Source organism: Tamandua tetradactyla, chromosome 4, assembly GCF_023851605.1.
Source record: "Tamandua tetradactyla isolate mTamTet1 chromosome 4, mTamTet1.pri, whole genome shotgun sequence".
Lineage (NCBI taxonomy): Eukaryota > Metazoa > Chordata > Mammalia > Pilosa > Myrmecophagidae > Tamandua > Tamandua tetradactyla.
In genome coordinates, this window is record NC_135330.1 from 58,902,715 (window position 1) to 58,925,079 (window position 22,365).

The following is a 22,365-nucleotide window of genomic DNA, read 5'->3' on the forward strand; positions in this document are numbered from 1 at the left end:
AAAATGTATAGTCTCTGTTAGGTGAATAACTGTAAATAGGGTTTTTGCCTTTTCACCATTTCACAGGAGTCAGAAATGATAGGAGCAACGTAATTTATCAGATTTAAAAGAAGTCAGAGAACTTCAGGATGTTTTTCTGGCTTTTTCTTCAATGCATTAATTAGTTATATAGCACAGATTTCACCATCAATGCCACAGCAGCCCTTTTGCTTTTAGGAAACAGTTCTTCATATAGCTTTAAATAAACCAAAGTATATGGATATAAAAATCTTCTAAGATAACATCCTTAGATTTCTCATGGATTATATGTTCTAAACAGAATGAATTGAATAAAATAAAATAGTTGTTGTATTCCCTCACATTCCCTTATAACTTAATTAAAATGAGTCTTTGTCTATGAATTTTGGAGTTTCCAAACCAGAATTGGTCATCAATCAGATCACCATTTTTGAAATTCTAAGAGCCTGTAGAAAAGGAACTCTGTTCTGTTCATCCATGTGTTTAGTTAATGGTAAAGATGTTCTTCAGAGATTTTCTTTCCCATTAAGGCTTTTCAGCCAAGATTGAGGATACTTGAAATTTTAAGCTTCTTGCCTATGTGAGGGAAATAAACTTTCAGGGAAAATCCATCTTGTAATGTTTGTTGTAGGTTCAGATACACTGGTTGACTTAGATTTATGGGTCCCACATGGGTCTTAATCTTCTGTTAATCTCTTTCTTACCATCCTTTATAAGCTCAGCAATGTGTATAGCAAGTGGTTAGTAGAAATTGGAGTATAATCTTTGATACGTTACTAGACAGGATTAATTTACAGTTGTATTAGAGTGAATTACTCCCAGCTATTTTGGTCATCACCAGAGAGCTACCTTCTCCTAGCATAGTTATGGGAAAAAATGTGTTCATGGTAAGCTTTTCTCTGAAAATAGTAAACTTGAAGTTTTCAAGTTGATGAGAACCACTCTCTGTACCTCCAAATGATGGTAATACCTATGTGTCAAGTTTGCTTGATCTTGATACCCTAATGACTCTTCTAATTGGGTACCAGTGTGGACTGATGGAAAATGTGTGGTTGCTTTTCCCTTCTGTGAGCCTCAGGATTACCCTACAACTGTAAGAGTATCGGTACTTTCATTGGAAGGATAATTGTTCAGATATGTTTAAGCTTTATAGTTTTAAGTTTTAGCTCCTCTTAAAAAGTCTCATTTTATTCTTCAGGTTATCTTTCTCACACTGTGTGATTGAAGATTTTGTTTGTATTGAGCTCATTTTACTTTGTCCCTGTAATGACAAAAATTGTGCTCTTGCAGTAACGCTAAAGCCCATGCAGAAATCAGTTCAATAGTGGCTTAAAAGAAAGTACCATATGGCCCAGGTAATTTATGACTATACTTGTAGATCACTCTGAAAAAAGTCACATGAGGTATACCAGAATTGGTTGGCTATGTCCAGGGAGGTGAAGCCTGGTTCTATAATGACATCCTTTTTTAAAAAATATATTTTTATTGTAAATAACAAACAAACATCTTGACATACAAATATTCTTGACATGATTACTGTCGATGGCTCACAGTATCATCACGTAGTTGTTATGCAGTGGCATTCTAAGCATACTTGGGACCATGAAATTAGTGCCCATCATCACACTGAGAATCCAAAGTAAAAGAAAGTGTGGGTGCCCTTGGAAATGCATTTTTTCGTTTCTCCTTCTGTAAATGAATTTGCATGTGCATTCAGAGTTGTCTTTTTAATTGTTATTTTTTATTTGTTCCGTTAAACTTGAATGTTGGGATCCAAGAGATCTTCTTGGATTTTATCAGACTCCATCTGTATTTTAGAATCAGATCTGAAAGTTGACTCCATTATCTTTAGGTTATAGACATTAGTTTCTTCTGTTCTCACAAATGGGTTTTACAGATTATCAATGTTAAAAATGTTGTATTTGAAGTAGACAAACTAATCCAGGAATTAGAACAGATTTCAGTATCTTTAGGGGTAATTCTGCAGATTTCAGGTATTTCCTTCTGATTATTAATCATTTTGTAAATACTTTTAAAAGAATATGACTTCTTTTGCAGTGATCTCACAAAAATTCCCCTACTTTCCGTAGTAAAATGAAAGGTGCCATAGGGCAATATAAAAAACTGCAGCTTAAAATAGAGGTATAATAAGAATGCATTAAGAATCTAAGAATTCAGGACGGGCCATGGTGGCTCAGCAGGCAGAGTTCTCACCTGCCATGCCAGAAACCTGGGTTCTAATCCCAATGCCTGCCCATGCAAAAAAAAAGAATCTAAGAATTCAGTGAAGTAGAAGGACATAAAATTGAAATATAAAAATTAGTAGCCTTCATATACCCAAATAATAAAAAGAGAACATTAGTTTGAAACAAACCATTTAAATAGCAATGAAAACTTAGGAATAAAATTAACAGGAAATGTGCAAAAATCTTTTCAAGGAAAATTTTTAAACATTACTGAAAAATTTAAAAACTGACTTGAATGAATGAACATACCTGTTTCTTTGATAGAACAACTCAGCATTATAGATGTTCGACAAGTTGATTCTAAAGTTCATATGAAAAAACAATCATAGAATAGCCCCCAAAACACTGAAAAAAGAAAATTAGGAGGTGAGACTCATTCTACCAGACATTAAAAGATTATATAAAGCCTCTATATATAGTTAAAACAAGCAATGTGGCTCTGACACAAATAGAAAAATGGAACAGTGGAGTAGAATAGAAAGTCCAGAAATACAAGTATATGATAAAAGTGGTATCTCAAATCACTATAGTAAAAATGGACTTTTGAATAAGTGATGTTGAAACAATTGAGTAACCATTTGGAAAAAAGTAAAATTAGATGTTTACCTCACACTATACATAGTAATGAACTCCACATGGACCAGGAATCTAAATGTAAAATTTGAAACCATACAAGTACTAGAAGAAAATGTGAGTGCCTTTCTTTTTAACTTTGGTATAGGGAAAGGCTTTCTAACTATGACTCAGAATCCAGAGGAAATACAAAGAAAAGATGGATAAATTTGACTATGTAAAAATTTTTAATTACACAACAAAAATCACAGTAAAACATCTGATAAACTAGGAGAAATTTTTCACAATATATATACCATAGATAAAATGATAAAATAATATGTAAAAAAACTCTTAAAACTTGAAAAACAAAGGACAGAAAAATAATAGAAAAATGGGCTTGTTGAGACACAGATAGACAATTCACACACACACACCCCCTAAAAGAAACATAAAAACAGCCCTTGCACATACAAAAATGTTTAAACTCACTCATGAATTAGAGAGATACAAATTAAAACAATATTGCAATACAATTTCTCACCTATCAGACTAGCAAAAATTTAAAACTGTGGCAACACATTCTGTTAGTGAAGGTGTGGAAAACCTCGTTGCTAGTGGGTAGATTGATACAATCGTTCAGGGGAAAAATTTGGCCACACCTAATGACTTCATATGATTTACTTTTTGACCCAGCAACCCACGTCTAGGCATCCACCCTGAAAATTGGAATGAAATATGAAAATACATATACACAAGGTTATTTGTTGCAACATTGTTTATAAAAGCAAAATATTAGAAGCAGCCTAACTGCCCATACATAGAAGAATGGTTGAATAAATTGTGGTGTATCGACACAATGTGTGTTATGCAACTCTAAAAATAAGAATGAGGGATTTCTGTGAACTGATAGTGTTGACTGGAAAAAGCAAACTACAAAAAAAATCTTTAATATACTACTCTTCATGTAAAAAAAAAGGGGGGGTATAAGAAAATCTACATATGTCTGCTCATTTGTTCAAAATACAGAAAGGATAAAACCAGAAACTGAAGAGATTAGTTATCTACATGGAGTGGGTGGGAAGAGGTAAAAGGAAAGGGGTAATAGAAACAAGTTAACTGTATTGAGGAAGGAAAAACACTGCAGGACACTTCCCAGAGTATGCCTTTTGTATAGCTTTACCCTGAGAATCAATTGTGTTTCACATACCACCCAAAGTAAGTAAGTAATTAAAAACAACAACATAGTAGGAACTCAAAATGAAATACAAATAGTAACAAATGAATATAACTATTTTATAAAAAAATAACAACCATACTGAGGTGATGGGGAAGAAAAGAACTAACCTCGCTAACTTTGGAAAGTAGTACTTTGACTACATTGTACTGTAAGGCTAATGTCAAAAAAAAATTACACAAAAATTCTATTCTATAAACTTGGAATATGTCATTGGTAACAGAGACCAGCAGGAATTAGAAACAGGGTAAGATAATGGGTAATTGGAGCTGAAGGGATACAGACTGTGCAACAGGACTAGATACAAAAACTCAAAAATGGACAGCACAATAATACCTAATTGTAAAGTAATCATGTTAAAACATTGAATGAAGCTGCATCCGAGCTATAGGTTTTTGTTTTGTTTTGTTTTGTTTTGTTTTTACTACTATTACTTTTATTTTTTTCTCTATATTAACATTCTATATCTTTTTCGGTTGTGTTGCTAGTTCTTCTAAACCGATGCAAATGTACTAAGAAACGATGATCATGCATCTATGTGATGATGTTAAGAATTACTGATTGCATATGTAGAATGGTATGATTTCTAAATGTTGGGTTAATTTTTTTTTTCCGTTAATTAATAATAAAAAAAAAAAGGACAGCACAATAATACCTAATTGTAAAGTAATCATGTTAAAACACTGAATGAAGCTGCATCTGAGCTATAGATTTTTTTTTGTCTGTTTGTTTGTTTGTCTTTTTTTTACTATTATTATTTTTTATTTTTTCTCTATATTAACATTCTATATCTTTTTCTGTTGTTTTGCTAGTTCTTTTCCTAAATCGATGCAAATGTACTAAGAAATGATGATCATGCATCTATGTGATGATGTTAAGAATTACTGATTGCATATGTAGAATGGAATGATTTCTAAATGTTGTGTTAATTTCTTTTTTTTCTTTAATTAATAAAAAAAATTCTATTCTAGCTAATATATCTTTCTCACAGGGTAAGAATAATAGTTTTGTAATCACTTTATGTAAATAATGAGATTGAACATATAAGTAAATTTAGATAATGAGAGCCAGGTTTATCACTATTAGAGAAAGAAGTTACAAATAAGGAAAGGAGAGAGTAAAATGAACCTTGAGTTAGATTGGCATCTGAGGTATCAGTGTGATGCTGACAATACATATAGATAGAAGTGTGTATGGGTGTACATTAGTATGCATATATTTCTTCCTCTAAGCTTGTGCACTTAGAGGGCCCAATAGCAGGGAGTATACCTACCGCCGAAATCTTTGTTTTCAAGATACATTCTCTAATAAAAAGAAGTTGGGCCTCTCCAGAACATCAGATAGTTCCATCTCCCTACCCCATATTAGTTACAGACCCTTCCAATATAAAAAATTTTAAATTGCCATAGCCCAAACAACCCCAGTGAGAGGTATGGAAAGATCAAAGTTGATGGTGGAATCATGCATAGAAGAGAGGACTTAACAAATGAATATGAATGCTGAACGATTAAATTGATATCTATGTTAGTCTCCAGTATTTTAGGGCAACTAGAAGTAAAAACCTAAAATTGTGAAATTGTAACTGATTTCAAAGTCTGAAATATGTTCTGCAACTAATTGTGGTGCTATGCTTTGAAATTTGTAGCTTTTTTGTACATATGTTATTGTTCGGAAAAAAAAGTTGATTGTTATAATAAAAAAGTAATTAAGCCCTCTAACCTCCTATATTCTGGAGTAGCTAGAAGGAAAAATTTGAGAGGATCATATGGTAGCCCATGACACACTCTGGGATCTGTCCTGCAACCACCTTTTGAAAAATGTTTTGAAAACTTGCTTTTTTATTTCTTTGCTTTGTATATATGCTATACTATACAATAAAAAAAGTTTAAAAAAATAATAATAATAAAGAAGCTGGGTTCCTTGGTGAAAGGTTGATTCCAGGGCTGGGGCAGGAAAAATACAAGGTGAGCAAATAGAACATCTTGTGAAATATGAAAAGGAATTGCTCAAAAAAGGACAGGGGCATGTGCGAAGTATACAGCAGTCAACTGAAAGAAGTTCCACTCACCATAGCTCAAATAATTTGGACAAAAAAGTAAATAATGAGAGTATTTGATTAAAACCTGTAGAATAAAAATAAATATTTGTGAATCCATAGTGGTGTAAATAAATAATTGAATAAATGAATAAACGAGGTTTTTCCTGACAGAATCACAATTAATAAATGTAAAGGGAATGAAGGAAATGAAAACCATTAGGCAAAAGCACAGTAATAATTGTTGCAGGCAGGATCCACAGATGGACACTAATGCGTGAAAGTTTAAAGAGAAGTGAGATATTAGCATGGTCTCACAGTACCTCTCCCAAGATTTTTATCCATTACAAAAGAAGAAACAAGGAACTTTGCCATGGAGAAGCCCATTGTATCCTACCTTACCCAGTGATCAAAGTTAACATTACATATCAGTAATGAAATTTATCAACACATGTACTCCCTGATTTGACATACTGAGGACACAGCATGGCTTCACAAATATTCCTTCCAAAATTGCATGTTCTCAATCTAATTATGAGAAAATTTCATTCAAACCCAAACTGAGACACATTCTGCAAATTAACTCTCAGTGCTCATAAAGTGTCATGGTTACGAAAAACAGGAAAGAATAAGGGACTGTCACACATTGGAGGAAATTTAAGGAGACATAACAACTAAATGCAATGTGGGTTGCATCCTGAAACAGAAGAAGGATAGTAAGGAAAAAACTGGTGAAATTTTAATCAAGTCTGTGGTTTAGTTGATAGTATTTTACCAGTGTTAATTTCTTGGCTTTCCTCATTGAATTACTGCTATGTACGTTGTTACCATCAGAGCGCCATTGGTGAAAGATATCACTGAACTCTACAATTTTTTAGCTTTTCTGTAAGTCTAAAAATTATTTCAAGATGAAACGTTTAAGAAAATATGAGCATAGATCATTTTCAGTAGTGTTTAACCTGGTTACTTGGACAAGGCTAGAACGTGAAACATTGCATGCAGCAAAACTTTCTTGATATTAAGCTTTTCTGTGGCATAAAATACCCTCTGGGTGGCCATTCTATTGAAACCCAGTTATGAGAGTTAGAACTTTCCATGGAAAGTAACTTATACAATTTTTTTCCTACAAAAATAGGAAAGCCAAACAATGTGCTCATGCTGGGCAATAAAAATCATAACATCATCATTGACTTTTTTCTTTCTTAAAGTTTTTACTATATGCTAGGTATTGTGCTAAACATTTTACATGTACATTGTGTGATCCTCCCAGGATTGCTTGATAGATACCGTTGTCCTTATTTTGCAGATGAGGAAACAGGTTTACAAAGGGTAAGTAATTTGCCTTGGTCAGACAGGGTAACTTCAGGATTTGAACCTAAGTTTGCCCAATTCCAGAGCCCATGATCTTAACCACACTTATCTGTAGCACTCTCCAAAGGGAAGGGAAGACCCTGCTGTATGTAAGCTATTTACTCATTTTCTAAATAGTGCTGTGCAATAGAAAATATGTGCGTCGTATGAAATTCTAAATATTCTAGTAGCTGTATTTTAAAAAGTAAAAAGCAGGTGAAAGTAACTTTAATAGTGTACTTATTTAACCTAATACATACAGGACACTGTCATTTCAACATGTCATCAATATAAAAATTAAGATATTTTATAGTTACAGCACATCTCAATCCTCACTAGCCACATTACAGATGCTCTGTAGCCACTTGTGGCTAGTGGCTACCATATTGGGTAGCGCACCTGTAGAAGGTGACATATGGAAATTATGATGTAGTCTTGGTCTTAACGTCCTTTTCCCTCTTTCTATAAATAAATATTTGTAGAAATAATTTTACAATTATTAATCGACTCCTTTGTAAGTGTAAATTAGAACTAAATTTTAATTTGGGAGTAAGAGTTGTTTACAGCCTCTCACTATGCCATTCAAGATTTCTATTTCTATTGCTTACTGAGATCTGTTCATTTGCAACACTTGTATTTTTTAGGACTAAGCTTGTTGAATGTATCTTTTCTTAAGACTTAATCGTCTCACAGCTTGTAGTATATATCTGAGTAACTCCTGAAATATCACCTTTTAGAGTTTTCTTTGGGGTTAGATAGTACTGGCTTTCAAATGGGTACCACATTTATTGGTCTAAGAGGACGCTTTTGCCATCTTGTAATGCAGGATGACTGGAAGATGCTATATGCAGTGATTGGAGAAAAGGAGAAGTTGCTGAAACTGTTCATTATAATAAGCCATGTCCTCCAGGCCAACCTGCTTTTCTTATTTGAAGGAATCAATCATAGTTAGATATGAGTACTTTTAGAAGCAATGGATCAAGCTTTCTTTCTGAAATAATTTTTGTTGGCATCAGAGTTAGAGCTCAGTAAATTGCCATGGCTTTCCTGGGTGCTCTTAGGCTCATGAGGAATTTTTTTCTTTCAGAATTTGGTGTTCACTTGGCAGAGCTGACCGTAGATCCCCAGGGGGCACTGGCAATCCGTCAGGTAAGTCCGAATTCCTTTGCCCAATTTATAAGTAATTTTCCTTTAGTCAGTAATGAAACTTTCTTATGGGAAAGAGAAAAAAATTAAGGCCAACTTATAAAGAAACTGGAATTTTGTACTAGATTAAGGTTTACTTCAAATATATCAGATCTTGTATATGGTTTTTATGTGTGAAGAAAGTCCTTTTCTTGCTGTTCTTCTATGTGATGTATTCTCCTCACAGCTGGCATCAGTCATTTTGAAACAATATGTGGAGACTCACTGGTGTGCCCAGTCAGAGAAGTTTAGACCTCCTGAAACTACAGAAAGGGTAAGGAGAGTCACTTGATTAGTCTACCTGCAGAGATTTTGAGGGGCCATTTTAAGAGATTAGGCTATTGATATTCTTTGACAATGTGGAGCAATTCAAAGCTAGACAGAAAAGGAGATTGGTAGGTGGTATTGTGGGCATAGAGGAAAACTTGAATGTCAGCTGGCCCATGTTCAAATTCTACTTCTGCTATGAAATATTGGAAGTGTATTTAACTTCTAAGCCTCAATATCCTAAATCTCTAAAATTAGAATTAAAATACCAGCTGCAAAGGTTTTGTTTAAAAATTAAATGAAATTTTGTTTCCTTTTAATAGTGCTATGCAACTTGAGTCCTATTTCTGAGGACTCAAGAAATTTTGAGGTATAAGGTCTAGAACAGCACCATCCATTGGAATGTTCTCCAGTTATGGAAGTGTTCTTTATCTGTTCTGTCCAATATAATAGCTTTAGCCAAATATGGCTGTTGAGTACTTAAAATATGACTAATGTAACTGGTGGACTGAATTTTTAATTTTATTTAATTTTTATTAAATTTAATTGGTCATGTTGGCCAGTGGCTACTGTAATGGACAGCATAAGGGTAGAGATCACAGATGAACTCTCTGAATGAATTATTTGTCAAATTTATGTATAGGAGCTTTCATTAGATAAGCAATAACTATGCACATTGTTTTTCCAACATATAAACTGGACTAGATTCTACCAGTAACCTAAAACCTAGTCTAATAGCAGGTGGGCTTATCTCCCCTACAGGCAAAAATTGTTATCCGGGAGCTGTTACCCAATGGTTTGAGAGAATCAATAAGCAAGGTGCGCTCCAGTGTGGCCTATGCAGTGTCAGCCATTGCCCACTGGGACTGGCCGGAAGCCTGGCCCCAACTCTTCAACCTGCTCATGGAGATGTTGGTGAGCGGAGACTTAAATGCAGTTCATGGAGCCATGCGAGTGTTGACAGGTACTAGAAGCCTTTTCCCTGGTAATAGTACTTGGATCCCAAGTGACAGGAGTAGTTTACAAGAAGCTGTGTAATGGAATGGTCCAGACCAATAAGAATGGTCCAGACCAATAGGAAGCAAAATTCATAGCTCTTCCTCTTCATGACCCTCCTTGTTTTTATCTCCACATCTACCCACCAGTTCCTTTGGCACTTTCTAGGGAAATGAGTTGGTATAGTATTGCTTTATCCACCAGACTTTACCACATAAGAATACTGTAATAATGTGGTGGTCAGGCACTCAGATTTTGGATTCAGATTCTGAGTTACATAGCCTCTTTGATCCTGAGTTTCCTTATATGTAAAATTAAGATAGTATCTACCCCAAAGGGGCTAATCTTCGTCAAGTGTTTAGCATGATAACTGACATGTGATAAGTATTCAGTAAATTTTAGCCATTGTGATTATCATCATCATTATGTATTTATTTTTCCATTTGATTTAGACAAAGCAGGGTTAGAAATAGTCAAATGGAATTTTTATAAAACTATAAGAAAGAAGGTAGGGTAGCTATATAATCCTGACCTTCATTTAGCCAGCTTAAAGAATATGGAGTCTTCCGTAGCAAGAAGTTGACAAAAATACTGTAACTTGTAGTTCGAGGTGATTTGGTAGATACCTCTTCTAAACCTAATAGTCTATTAATCCCTCCCAGAACCTGCTTTCATATATCCCTAATTAAAATCTGAGTTTCCCACTGTTCTGCAGGTTCTGCCCTGCTTTTGTCTCCCTAAATGGAGTTACTCCTCTATTTTGCCCCAAGGAATACTTACCATCTTGTAATCATCTTTCCTCTCTGTTGATTCAGGTTTGTGGGAGTCTCACCCGTTCTTATGTGGGTAACCTCCTAATTTTATTTCCTGAAATGTATTCTTACCTGGGTGAATGCCAATTCTTCTCTTTTTTAATCTCAGTTTACTCAATTTAGCATCTAAACCCAATTCTGCTAGTCTGTGTAATGTTAATAGTAGGTAATGTCAATTCTATGTCCAAAAGCAAACCAAAAAAATTCCTCTCCTTTTGTTTCAAAATTCCCTCTTCCCATGCTCCTGCTATCTTTTTGAGCTACCTGCTATATTCTTAGTGATTCGTTGTCTGACAAAGCTTCAGTTTTTAGCTCATGTACAGAGCAGAATTACCAAAAAGATAAAAAATTTCCTTGTTCAGATTTTCACTTCCCTGCTTATTTCCCTTGCCTCTCATTATTCATGTGACTTCACATACCCCTTTCCATCATACTGGCTTTCTGGGATTCTTTATTTACAACTTCATGATTCCAAAATATCAATTAACAGATGTTTTCTGCTAAGGAAAGGAAGCCTGTTTTCTCTCAATCTTATAAGACAAAGTTCAGCTCCTCTTTGCCATCCATAAAGAAAAAAGGTAGTTGCACATTTATGCTGATTGAGATGCTGACAAGCTCTCATTTTACTTGACTAAGAAAATTAGTGTTCAGTGAGATCACTTTTCTGACAGCCATGGGGTAAGAATTATTAGGGACATTTGTATCTTTTTATAGTGGCATCAGCAAACATGGAGTGGACAGCGGCCAACCTCCATTCCGAAATAGCTATTCCTAAATATTTTCAAACAAGAGCAAACTGTACACTGACAACAGAGACTTAGGCATGCATGAAGTTAGCAGGACATTGGTGTGTGAACAGGATCCCATTAGAATTCTCTTCAGGCATTTTAAGACACTGTCCCAGTCTCCCCTTAATGAGACTGCCCATTAAATTTGTCTAAGCCCATGGTGTGAAGGAAATATAAATACAGCAGCTAAGAATTGAAATATTCGATCCACAAGCTCTTCAGTCGTTTCTTCACTATCAAAGAAATTTGGAGACTGAGGTGTTGCTGGTGTCCCAAGCTTTTCTGACTGGCTGAGCAACCTCTGAAAACTTATTTTGAACTTAAACCTGTAACATGCCAATAAATTTATACTACCAGCAATGATTATAGGAAAGTTTTAAAATGCAGTTAAGTGCTTTAATAGTAGAATTTGTTATACTACATTTTTTAAAAATTGTCATAAATATGCCATTTATCATATTTATTTCTACTACTTTCCTTGGAATTCTCAATAGAACAGAAACCCTCATTGTCCAAGCTGAGAATTTTATACCCCAGCCTAGTATAGAAAATCCAGTCTTGACTACTTGATCCTCTTTTGACTGTGGGGTTTGATACTGCCCAAGATTTGTGGGGCGTATCAACCTTGAAATTGCCAGTTAGCATTTCTAGCTGTATATCCTCTTAAAAAAATCCCAATTGCTTTGTCCAGTAGCCATGTTTCTTGAAGATGATTGTATAATGATACAGCTTTCGCAGTATGACTGTGATTGTGAAAACCCTGTGTCTGATGCTCCTTTTATCTATGGTATGGACAGATGAGTAAAACATGGATTAAATGTTCCAGTATCATGTTTCTTGAGGATGATTAATAATGATATAGCTTTCACAATGTGACTGTGTGATTGTGAAAACCTTGTGTCTGATGCTCCTTTTATCTACCTTGTCAACAGTCACGTAGAACATATGGAATAAAAATAAATAATAGGGGGAACAAATGTTAAAATAAATTCAGTTTGAAATGCTAGCGAGCAATGAAAGGGAGAGGTAAGGGGTATTGTATGTAAAATTCTTTTTTTCTTTTTCTGTTTTTGTTTTATTTTTCTGTTGTCTTTTTATTTCTTTTTCTGAATTGATGCAAATGTTCTAAGAAATGATCATGATGATGAATATGCAACTATGTGATGATATTGTGGATTACTGATTATATGTGTAGAACGGAATGAACATATATTAAGGATGTTTGCATTTCTTTCTTGTAATTTTTTTTAATTAATAAAAAATTATTTAAAAAATAAAAAATAAATTTAGTTTGAAATGCTAGTGATAAATGAAAGTGAGGGGTAAGGGGTATGGTATGTATAATCTTTTTTTTCTGTTATTGTTTTATTTCTTTTCCTGTTGTCTTTTTATTTCTTTTTCTGAATTGATGCAAATGTTCTAAGAAATGATGAATATGCAACTATATGATGATATTGAGAATTACTGAATATATATGTAGAACGGAATTATAAAAAAAATGGATTAAAAATAAATAATAGGGGAACAAATGTTAAAATTAATTTAGTAGATTGAAATCCTAGTGATCAGTGAAAGGGAGTGGTAAGGGGTATAGAAAAAAAATAGGGGAAACAAAAGCTAAAATATATTGGTAGAAGGAAATATGAGTAATCAGTGAGGGGGAGGGGTAAGGGGTATGGTGTGTATAAGTTTTTTTCTTTTTTCTTTTTATTTCTTTTTCTGAATTGATGTAAATGTTCTAAGATAAGATCATGGTGATGAATATAAAAAAAAATCCCAATTGATTAGCTCCATTTTTATAGTGATAATGTGGAAGAGCCAGAAAAAGTATTTAAACAGAAGGTAAGTTATTGGAACTTAAGAGTTTGTATTTCACCTCTTGGTAACTGAGATCCAGAATCCTTCAGACTGTCGCAGGGCCTTGTGTTTTTTGGGGGGAAGTAAAGGGAAAGGGGTCCTATATTTCCATTACCTTCTTCAAGTCTCATTCCACGAATAGATTGCTTTATGCCCCATTCATGAGGAAAGTCCCTTTCTGTATTTTTTCATTTGCATCAAAACAGCTTGTCAGAGTATTGGAAACAGAACTGAAGGTAAGAACGAAACTGCACCTGTATGTTGATAGAAGGGCACAAACTTGATTAATACAGAGTATCCCCCAAGTTGGGCCTCATAAGGACTTTTATGGAATTCCATTACAGATTTTCTTTCAGTATTTGTATCAAGGTTTTCTTTCTTAATCTCTTGTATTTTCCTTTATTACCAAATTGTTCTCTTTTTCCTTCTAACAAATCATCTGTAACTTGTTTCTTTTCCTTCCCCAGTATAAGACCATCTTCATGCTGTCTGTTTGGGATCTACCACCTAGAGGCATTTCATGAAATTTTCACACTTAATGTCCTTATAAAGCAATATTTCCTTATAGTGCTACTTTTTTCTTTGTAGAATTTACTCGAGAAGTGACAGACACACAGATGCCACTTGTTGCTCCTGTTATTCTTCCAGAGATGTATAAGATCTTCACCATGGCCGAGGTATGAAATCTCAGCCCCAAGATAACACAGTAAATAAGGGCAGCTCAGGCTCTGGTCACGCTTCCCATCTTAGCCCACGTGCCATTGATGTCATTGCTGATGCCCCTATCTGTAGACCAGAACTAATGAGTCTGCATTAGCCTCAGGACTTTTCACTCATAATTACGAGGGTAAGCCTGTGATAAAAAGGTGAGATGTTGGGGTGGGCCGCGGTGGCTCAGCGGGCAAAGTGCTTGCCTGCTATGCCGGAGGACCTCGGTTCGATTCCCGGCCCCAGCCCATGTAACAAAAACGGAGAAACAGAATACAAGAAAATGTTTAAAAAATGTTTCCCTTTCTTCCTTCCTTCCTTCCTTCTCTCTGTCTTTCCTTTAAAAAAAAAAAAAAAAAAAGGTGAGATGTTTCTTCTCATGTCTTGTACTTCCTGGCATCCCATTGCCCTTAAGTACCTAGTGCCTTTATGCTGTCTCTGGACGCTCCTTGAGACATCTCACCTAAGCTTGCCCACTTCAGCTATGTCTATGGAAGCAGTTTATTATTGTATTGTACATAAGTGACCCTTAATATACTGCATATATATTTGATTCATGTGGTGTAAATGGTAACTCATTCAGAGTAAGAAATGAATGCCTGATAGGTCATATTTTAAGCCCTCTACTACCTCTCCCCACTTCCCACCGGTAATCTTTACCTTTTAAAAGAAATACATTGGCCATGTTGGGAGTTCAAGCAGTACCCAGCCTGATAATTTTAATCAAATCAGCCTACATATGCCTATATAGAAGGTTATCCTAATAAATTCTAACAGTTTAACCCTGCTGCCTCTCATTCTTTGAATTACAAAAGAAAGGTGTCTGCTGGACATGAATGGATGATAATTCCCTTCTCTGTAGAGGATCCAATCCTGTGTGAAGATTGAGTAGTCATGGTTTTACCTGTGGTCATAGAAACACACACACATACCTTCATCTCATGGCTATGCTATAACCTTTATCCAGGTGTATGGCATTCGAACTCGCTCCCGAGCTGTGGAAATTTTTACCACTTGTGCCCATATGATCTGTAACATGGAGGAGCTGGAAAAGGTAAGTGAGCCTTTGGTTAAATAATAGACATCACGCTCAAAAGTCTTTGCAGAAGTGATTGTGTAGAGATTGTGAAAACCTTTTTCTGATGCTCCGTTTATCTACAGTATGGACAGATGAGTAAAAAATAAGGATTAAAAATAAATAAATAATAGGGGGAACAGATGTTAAAATAAATTGGGTAGAGGGGAAATGCTAGTGGTCATTGAGAAGGAGAGGTAAGGGGCATGGTATGTGAGTTTTTTATTTTTATTTTTCTGGAGTGATGCAAATGTTCTAAGAAATGATCATGGTGATGAACAAACAACTATGTGATGATTTTATGCACCATTGATTGCACACCAAATATGTAATATTCGTATGTTAAGAATCTTCATGTTTGTATGTTGTTTGGTCTTATCAATATAAATAAATAAATAAATAAGTCTTTGCAGGCATAGCAGTGACTCATTTCATGAAAATAGGACCAGAAGGCACACTCACCACTGTTGTAGGTAGTAGATTTAACATTTAGTTAAATTTTTCATTTGTATATGGCCTAGTTTCCTTTTGTTTGAGCCCTGTTTCTTTTAGTACTTTGTCCTGTCCTGATTATCATACTTGTCATTGTTAAGAAATTTCCTACTCTTTTAAGACCCTCTTATATGAAACAAAGCTAGCTATAAAGCACTAATCCCTGTGATTTAGAAGTGATTTTGAAAAGTTGGTCTTACATAATAGCTTCTAAGAGAGTTGTGAGAAACTACAAGTGTTAAATAAGGACTCAAGAGACCTTGAGTAACACCTCAGTGACTCTATAGCTATGTCCTTCTAATTGGAACCTGATCTTGGAGAGATCTTTAGACACCTTGAATCCCAATATTTGAAATATACATTGAAGCATTGGTTAGAGGTATGTCCAGCATTGACTTTGGTTTCTGTTATCAGGGTGCAGCCAAAGTCCTGATCTTTCCTGTGGTGCAACAGTTCACAGAAGCCTTTGTTCAGGCCCTTCAGATACCAGATGGCCCCACATCTGACAGTGGGTTTAAGATGGAGGTCCTAAAGGTAAACATTTACTACCAATAAAGTAGTATTTGGAGTTTGAGGAGGTTGTCTGAAATCATCAGTTTCTTCTGCGTCACTTGTAACTCTTGGGTCTTTTTCTCTTAAACTTCTCAGGCAGTGACAGCCTTGGTGAAAAACTTCCCAAAGCACATGGTTTCCTCCATGCAACAGATTCTGCCCATTGTTTGGAACACCCTAACTGAGAGTGCAGCTTTATATCCTTTCCTGAAAGCTTAAGGGATATGCTGCCACCCATAGTTGGGAATCTAGCATGGGTCTTGCATTCATGAGGTTCCACTTTTTTAAACAGGTTTTTAAAAGTATCTGCTCCTTATTGGAATGCATTCCCTTATAAAGTATATGTAAAGCAGTCTCCAAATTCTTTTTCTTTACTATTCATCATACTTATGTGAGGACAGAAGTAAATTACACTGAGGAAGTAGAAGATCCTGTGGATTCTGATGGTATGTAGTTTATCTGATTTAACATACATTACTGGTTAGTGGGAAAGGAGATCTAAGGAAAAAGAAAAGGAGCCAGAGACATAAAAACAAACAGTAACTTAGAGGCTTCACTCCCTAAAGAGAGTTTTCTAATTGAGTTTCCTTTCAACGTATTAGATGTGATAAGCATTATATGGAAGTATAGGACATCCATGGGGATATAAGAAATTGAAAATCTTTCACCTCTTCCTCGTAGTCAGTTGTATAAAATCTCATAATATCATAGAATTTCCGAGTTTGAATAGATACCTTAGAGGTGATTTATGCCAGCCTACTCTTAGCATTTTGTCTAGTTTAATTTTGAGGTCCCAGATGATGATACTTTCATTTCTGTGTTAATATTTTTAGGTAAGTCATATAAAGAAACAGACATACTAGTATATTCAGCACTCCTCATTCTTTTACTTGAAAAAAACAAAATATTTAATATCCTCAAAATTCTATTCTTTTACTCCCTAGCCCCCTCTTCCAATCCCTTGGGAATAATAATAAGTACTTTAAATATTAATTAACTTACAATTAATGTCCTTTTACTTTCTTATCATTAATTTCTTCTCACGTATATTTCCTTTAGGTGAAGTCCTAGGCTTTGAGAATCTTGTCTTTAGCATTTTTGAATTTGTCCACACTCTGCTAGAAAATAGCAAATTCAAAAGCACTGTGAAGAAAGCCTTGCCTGAGTTGATTTACTATATTATCCTGTACATGCAAATCACTGAAGAACAGGTAAATATTTACTGGAAACAATTACCAGCTTGTATTTGGGAGGCGAAATTTAATCAATGTGAAGCCTAGATCAAGTGAACACTTTCTTTCTAAAAATAATCACTAAGAGACTAACTTCAAAAAATATTGACATTGTTTTATTGCCAGATTCCTGGGATAGGGTTTTATCAACTCCTATTTTAGATTATTGGACTTTCAAAATATTTTTTACCATTAGTAGCGGATGCACATGTGGTTCAGTGGTAGAATGCTTGCCTTTCATGTGGGAGACCCGGGTTTGATTCCTAGCCCATGCAACCCCTCAAAAAATGTATTTTTTACCCTTAGGAAAATCTGCAGGACTGCTAGCAAAAGACCCTAGTATGTAGGAGAACTTAAACCTTTCCTGTAAATAGTGAAATACAGAGATTAGATTATTGTCCTGGTTGAGTCTTTAAAAGCAGAAAAGAGCATTAAATAAGGTAATTGCCTCTCCTATAAAACAGGACAGGAATTATCATGTGATTTTCACAGTAAATATTCCATCAGACCTAGTAGATTCAAAAAATTGATCCATTAAAGAGTAACGGCTGATTGACAATAGTAGGGAGCTAGTAATCTGCTAAATTCTAAAATAGTATCTGCTAGAGAGCAATTGCCATTGTTTTATACATCCCTGATAAAGGATTTGCTTCTCTGCATCAAAGAGAAAAGATTTTTGAGGCTAGACCTTTGTTCAAGGTAAAAGTAAAGGTCAGTCTTCCCACGTGTTGATGAAAAAGAGAGAACGTATAAACCAATGGAGGCATCCTCAACAAAGACCTGACTTCATCACCCTTTCAGATTAAGGTATGGACAGCCAACCCCCAACAATTTGTGGAAGATGAAGATGATGATACTTTCTCCTATACTGTTAGGATTGCAGCTCAAGACCTATTGCTGGTAAGAGGGTTGTCTTGGTACTTCATCCGAATCAGTCACTTGAGCTTTTCTTCATTCTAGACATTTAACTCAAGCTAAGCATGCTGTGGATAGCTGTAGGTCAGATTTTTTTTTACTAGAGAAATTGTAGGTTTGCAGAAAAAATCATACAGAAAATGGAGTTCTCATATACCCCCTATTAACATCTTACATTAGTGCAGTACCTTTGTTATTACAGTTGGTGAAAGACTGTTATTGTAATTGTACTATTAACTGTAGTCCATGGTTTACATTAGGTTTCCCTGTTTGTGTTGTACAGCCTTATAGATGTTTTTTCCTTTGTTTTTTTAATTCTTACAACATATATAACCTATTTCAAAAATTCTTGAGAATATAAGAGAACATCTCAGAGTTTGAGACTTGTGAATTCCAAAGTCATTGCTGTTGGTTCTAATTTACAAGTAAATATTAGATGTAAGAATTATATGGAGGATAAAATATTCTAATAAGTAAGGGCTGTTGAATCAGGAGCATTTCCATTTAATCCACTCGATAGCACAGACCAAAGGTTGGCAAACTTTAAAAAAAAAAAAAGCCTTGCTGAGAAATGAACATTCAAACATCTGCTCCTGTTTTCTTTGGCTCCTCTGACTAGAGCCTATCAGTTGTCTCTGGGCTGAAGTGCTGTGAAGAAGCTGCCACTTGCTGCCTGTTGTGTGGGAGGTTTGTTCTCATTATAATTTTGTATTTTTAAGACACCTATTAAAGATCACACAGATATCAATTAGTAGATTAGCCTATTTTTCCACAATCAGCTCCAAGATAATAAATATTTCTGATCCATAGACATCCAAAACTGAATCTACTATTGTCCACTTATACTCTGCTGGATGTAGTCAAAGGGTGCAACTGGTTATCTGTAACAGTGCCTAGGCACTGCAAAAATGCAGCTATTACTTTAATTTAATTAGAGGCCCTAAATAACTGGGATCACATTTTTTGTTACAACTAATCAGGGGTTTCACATGTGTATGTGAAAGAGCTTGAATCTTTCAGGTAGGTAGTATCCTGACTAAAGCAACTTGTGATTAAAATGGGTTTAATTTGCACCAAAAGGTTTATTAGTCCCTCTTTTCTCTCCCTAGGCTGTGGCCACAGATTTCCAGAATGAGAGTGCAGCAGCCCTGGCTGCAGCAGCCACCCGACATTTACAAGAAGCCGAGCAAACAAAAACCAGCGGCACTGAGCACTGGTAAGGAGTGAGCAGCAGATGTGTAACTTGGGGACATGTTCTGGGCGTCAGATCTGAGGCAAGTAAATCCTTGCTTTGAATCATCTGTTCTTTAAGTAATTGGTTAAGTTGCTTTTGTTTTAAAAATCCTTGAAAGGAGAGGGACTTTTGCTTTGTTTTTAATTAGAAAAATCTGTTATTACTAAATTTCACTGTTTGAACTATAGATTTAGATTGAAAAGACAGATAAGTGGCCCTTATGGGTCAGGTTGTGCTGGATGACCTTTCCTGAATGTTCTTCCCTCAAATATTTATCTTTTTAGCAGTGTAGTTTGTTTAACCAGCCTGTGGTATCCCTTTCACAGGTGGAAGATCCACGAGGCATGCATGCTTGCTCTAGGCTCAGTGAAATCCATCATTACTGACAGTGTGAAAAATGGCAGGATCCATTTTGACATGCATGGGTTCCTAACCAATGTCATCCTTGCAGACCTCAACCTCTCAGGTATGTTTCAGCACAGTGCCGGGGTCTTGGAAAATCTTGAGAAATGTCATCAATTCAGTTACTTTGTTCTCTTAAATAGGAAGGCCAATGTTTCTTGAAGATAATTGTATGATGATATGGCTGTTGCATTGTGACTGTGTGGTTGTGAGAGCCTTGTGTCTGATGCTCCTTTTGTCTACCTTATCGACGGACAAGTAAAACATATGGATTAAAAATAAATAAATAATAGGTGGAACAAATGTTAAAATAAATTTGGTAGATTGAAATGCTGGTGATCGATGAAGGGGAGGGGTAAGGGGTATGGTATGTTTGAGTTTTTTTTCTGTTTTCTTTTTATTGCTTTTTCTGAATTGATGCAGATGTTCTAAGAAATGATCACGATGATGAATATACTACTATGTGATGATAGTGTTAGTTATTGATTATATAACAAGAACGGGATGATAATATGATAAGAATGTATGTGGTTATGTATCATAAATAAAAAAATAAATTTTAAAAATTTAAAAAAGAAAAAAACAGGTGGAGCGCATTCCAGAGAGAATTGAACACAGGAAGAACAGACAACTCTTTAAAACTTTGGCTGAAAGGAGGAACAGAGAAATTGAGAGGGGATGTAGAGTCAAAGGAGGTGATTTTCTTTTTTTCTAAAGTGGGAAAAATGCCACAATGTTTGTATCACGTGCTGGTGGAAAGGATAGTAGGGGAAACTGATCAAGCAGGAGTGAGGGAAATTTGCTGGAGCCACGTCCTGGTATAGGCAAAGGGGGATGGGATCCCATAGATGTCTTCATATAAGAGTATGAACAGTGAGTCCATTGCGATGGCAGGGAGGGCAGGCACATGCAGGGTCTGACAGATGGATCTGTCGGTGGTGAGAGGTGAACTAAGAGCAAGGCAAAGTGGGTCACTGCTTGTGGGTAATATTTTTCTCATTTAGAGTTAATGTAGGTATTACATCATTAACTAGTGGCATGACTTTGGTCAACTTGTTTAGTACCTCAAAGTTACAGTTTCCTAACCGGTAAAGTGAGGATAATAATGTGACCTACATTATAGATTGTGAGGATTGGATGAGCTAATATGTGAAGCATGCTTAGAAGAATAAGTAGCACATAGTAAGCAATCTAAATAGAGAACTTCTAGCCATTATCAATAGATATTATTTTTAATGGAGTAAATAAGAATTAAGGGAAGGAGTTGGAAAGTATGTGTTCTAGAGTATTCTTTCAAAAAAGGTAGTTAGATTTTTTTTTTAAAAATCACTTAAATCTGTTCTGTCACTACTTGTTGAAGTGTACTTTGAAAATCATTGCCTTTTCTTTCTTTTCTTTGTATATATTTAACAATAAATAAATGTTAAAAAGTCAAAAAAAAATAGACCCTCTCATCTACAGACATTTGATCTTTGATAAGGCAGTCAAGCCAACTCACCTGGGACAGAACAGTCTCTTCAATAAATGGTGCCTAGAGAACTGGATATCCATATGCAAAAGAATGAAAGAAGACCCATATCTCACACCCTATACAAAAGTTAACTCAAAATGGATCAAAGATCTAAACATTAGGTCTAAGACCATAAAACAGTTAGAGGAAAATGTAGGGAGATATCTTACGAAACTTACAATTGGAGGCGGTTTTATGGACCTTAATCCTAAAGCAAGAGCACTGAAGAAAGAAATAAATAAATGGGAGCTCCTCAAAATTAAACACTTTTGTGCATCAAAGAACTTCATCAAGAAAGTAGAAAGACAGCCTACACAATGGGAGATAATATTTGGAAATGACATATCAGATAAAGGTTTAGTATCCAGAATTTATAAAGAGATTGTTCAACTCAACAACAAAAAGACAGCCAACCCAATTACAAAATGGGAAAAAGACTTGAACAGACACCTATCAAAAGAGGAAATACAAATGGCCAAAAGGCACATGAAGAGATGCTCAATGTCCCTGGCCATTAGAGAAATGCAAATCAAAACCACAATGAGATATCATCTCACACCCACCAGAATGGCCATTATCAACAAAACAGAAAATGACAAGTGCTGGAGAGGATGTGGAGAAAGAGGCACACTTATCCATTGGTGGGAATGTCAAATGGTGCAACCACTGTGGAAGGCAGTTTGGTGGTTCCTTAAAAAGCTGAATATAGAATTGCCATACGACCCAGCAATACCATTGCTGGGTATCTACTCAAAGGACTTAAGGGCAAAGACACAAACGGACATTTGCACACCAATGTTTATAGCAGCGTTATTTACGATTGCAAAGAGATGGAAACAGCCAAAATGTCCATCAACAGAAGAGTGGCTAAACAAATTGTGGTATTTACATACGATGGAATA

The 22,365-nt window shown here is 35.3% G+C and overlaps 1 protein-coding gene across 1 annotated transcript in view; it reads left to right on the forward strand.

Annotated features, from left to right (window-relative positions):
- Window positions 1–22,365, forward strand: part of IPO9 (importin 9) — a 50,706-nt gene that overhangs the window by 5,253 nt on the left and 23,088 nt on the right. The window contains exons 2-13 of the mRNA XM_077157391.1: window positions 8,526–8,587; window positions 8,811–8,897; window positions 9,653–9,854; window positions 13,932–14,020; window positions 15,019–15,105; window positions 16,033–16,152; window positions 16,267–16,367; window positions 16,558–16,616; window positions 17,230–17,381; window positions 18,204–18,302; window positions 19,427–19,533; window positions 19,878–20,017. Coding sequence (XP_077013506.1) covers window positions 8,526–8,587; window positions 8,811–8,897; window positions 9,653–9,854; window positions 13,932–14,020; window positions 15,019–15,105; window positions 16,033–16,152; window positions 16,267–16,367; window positions 16,558–16,616; window positions 17,230–17,381; window positions 18,204–18,302; window positions 19,427–19,533; window positions 19,878–20,017 — 1,305 coding nt within the window. The remainder of the gene's footprint in view (window positions 1–8,525; window positions 8,588–8,810; window positions 8,898–9,652; window positions 9,855–13,931; window positions 14,021–15,018; window positions 15,106–16,032; window positions 16,153–16,266; window positions 16,368–16,557; window positions 16,617–17,229; window positions 17,382–18,203; window positions 18,303–19,426; window positions 19,534–19,877; window positions 20,018–22,365) is intronic.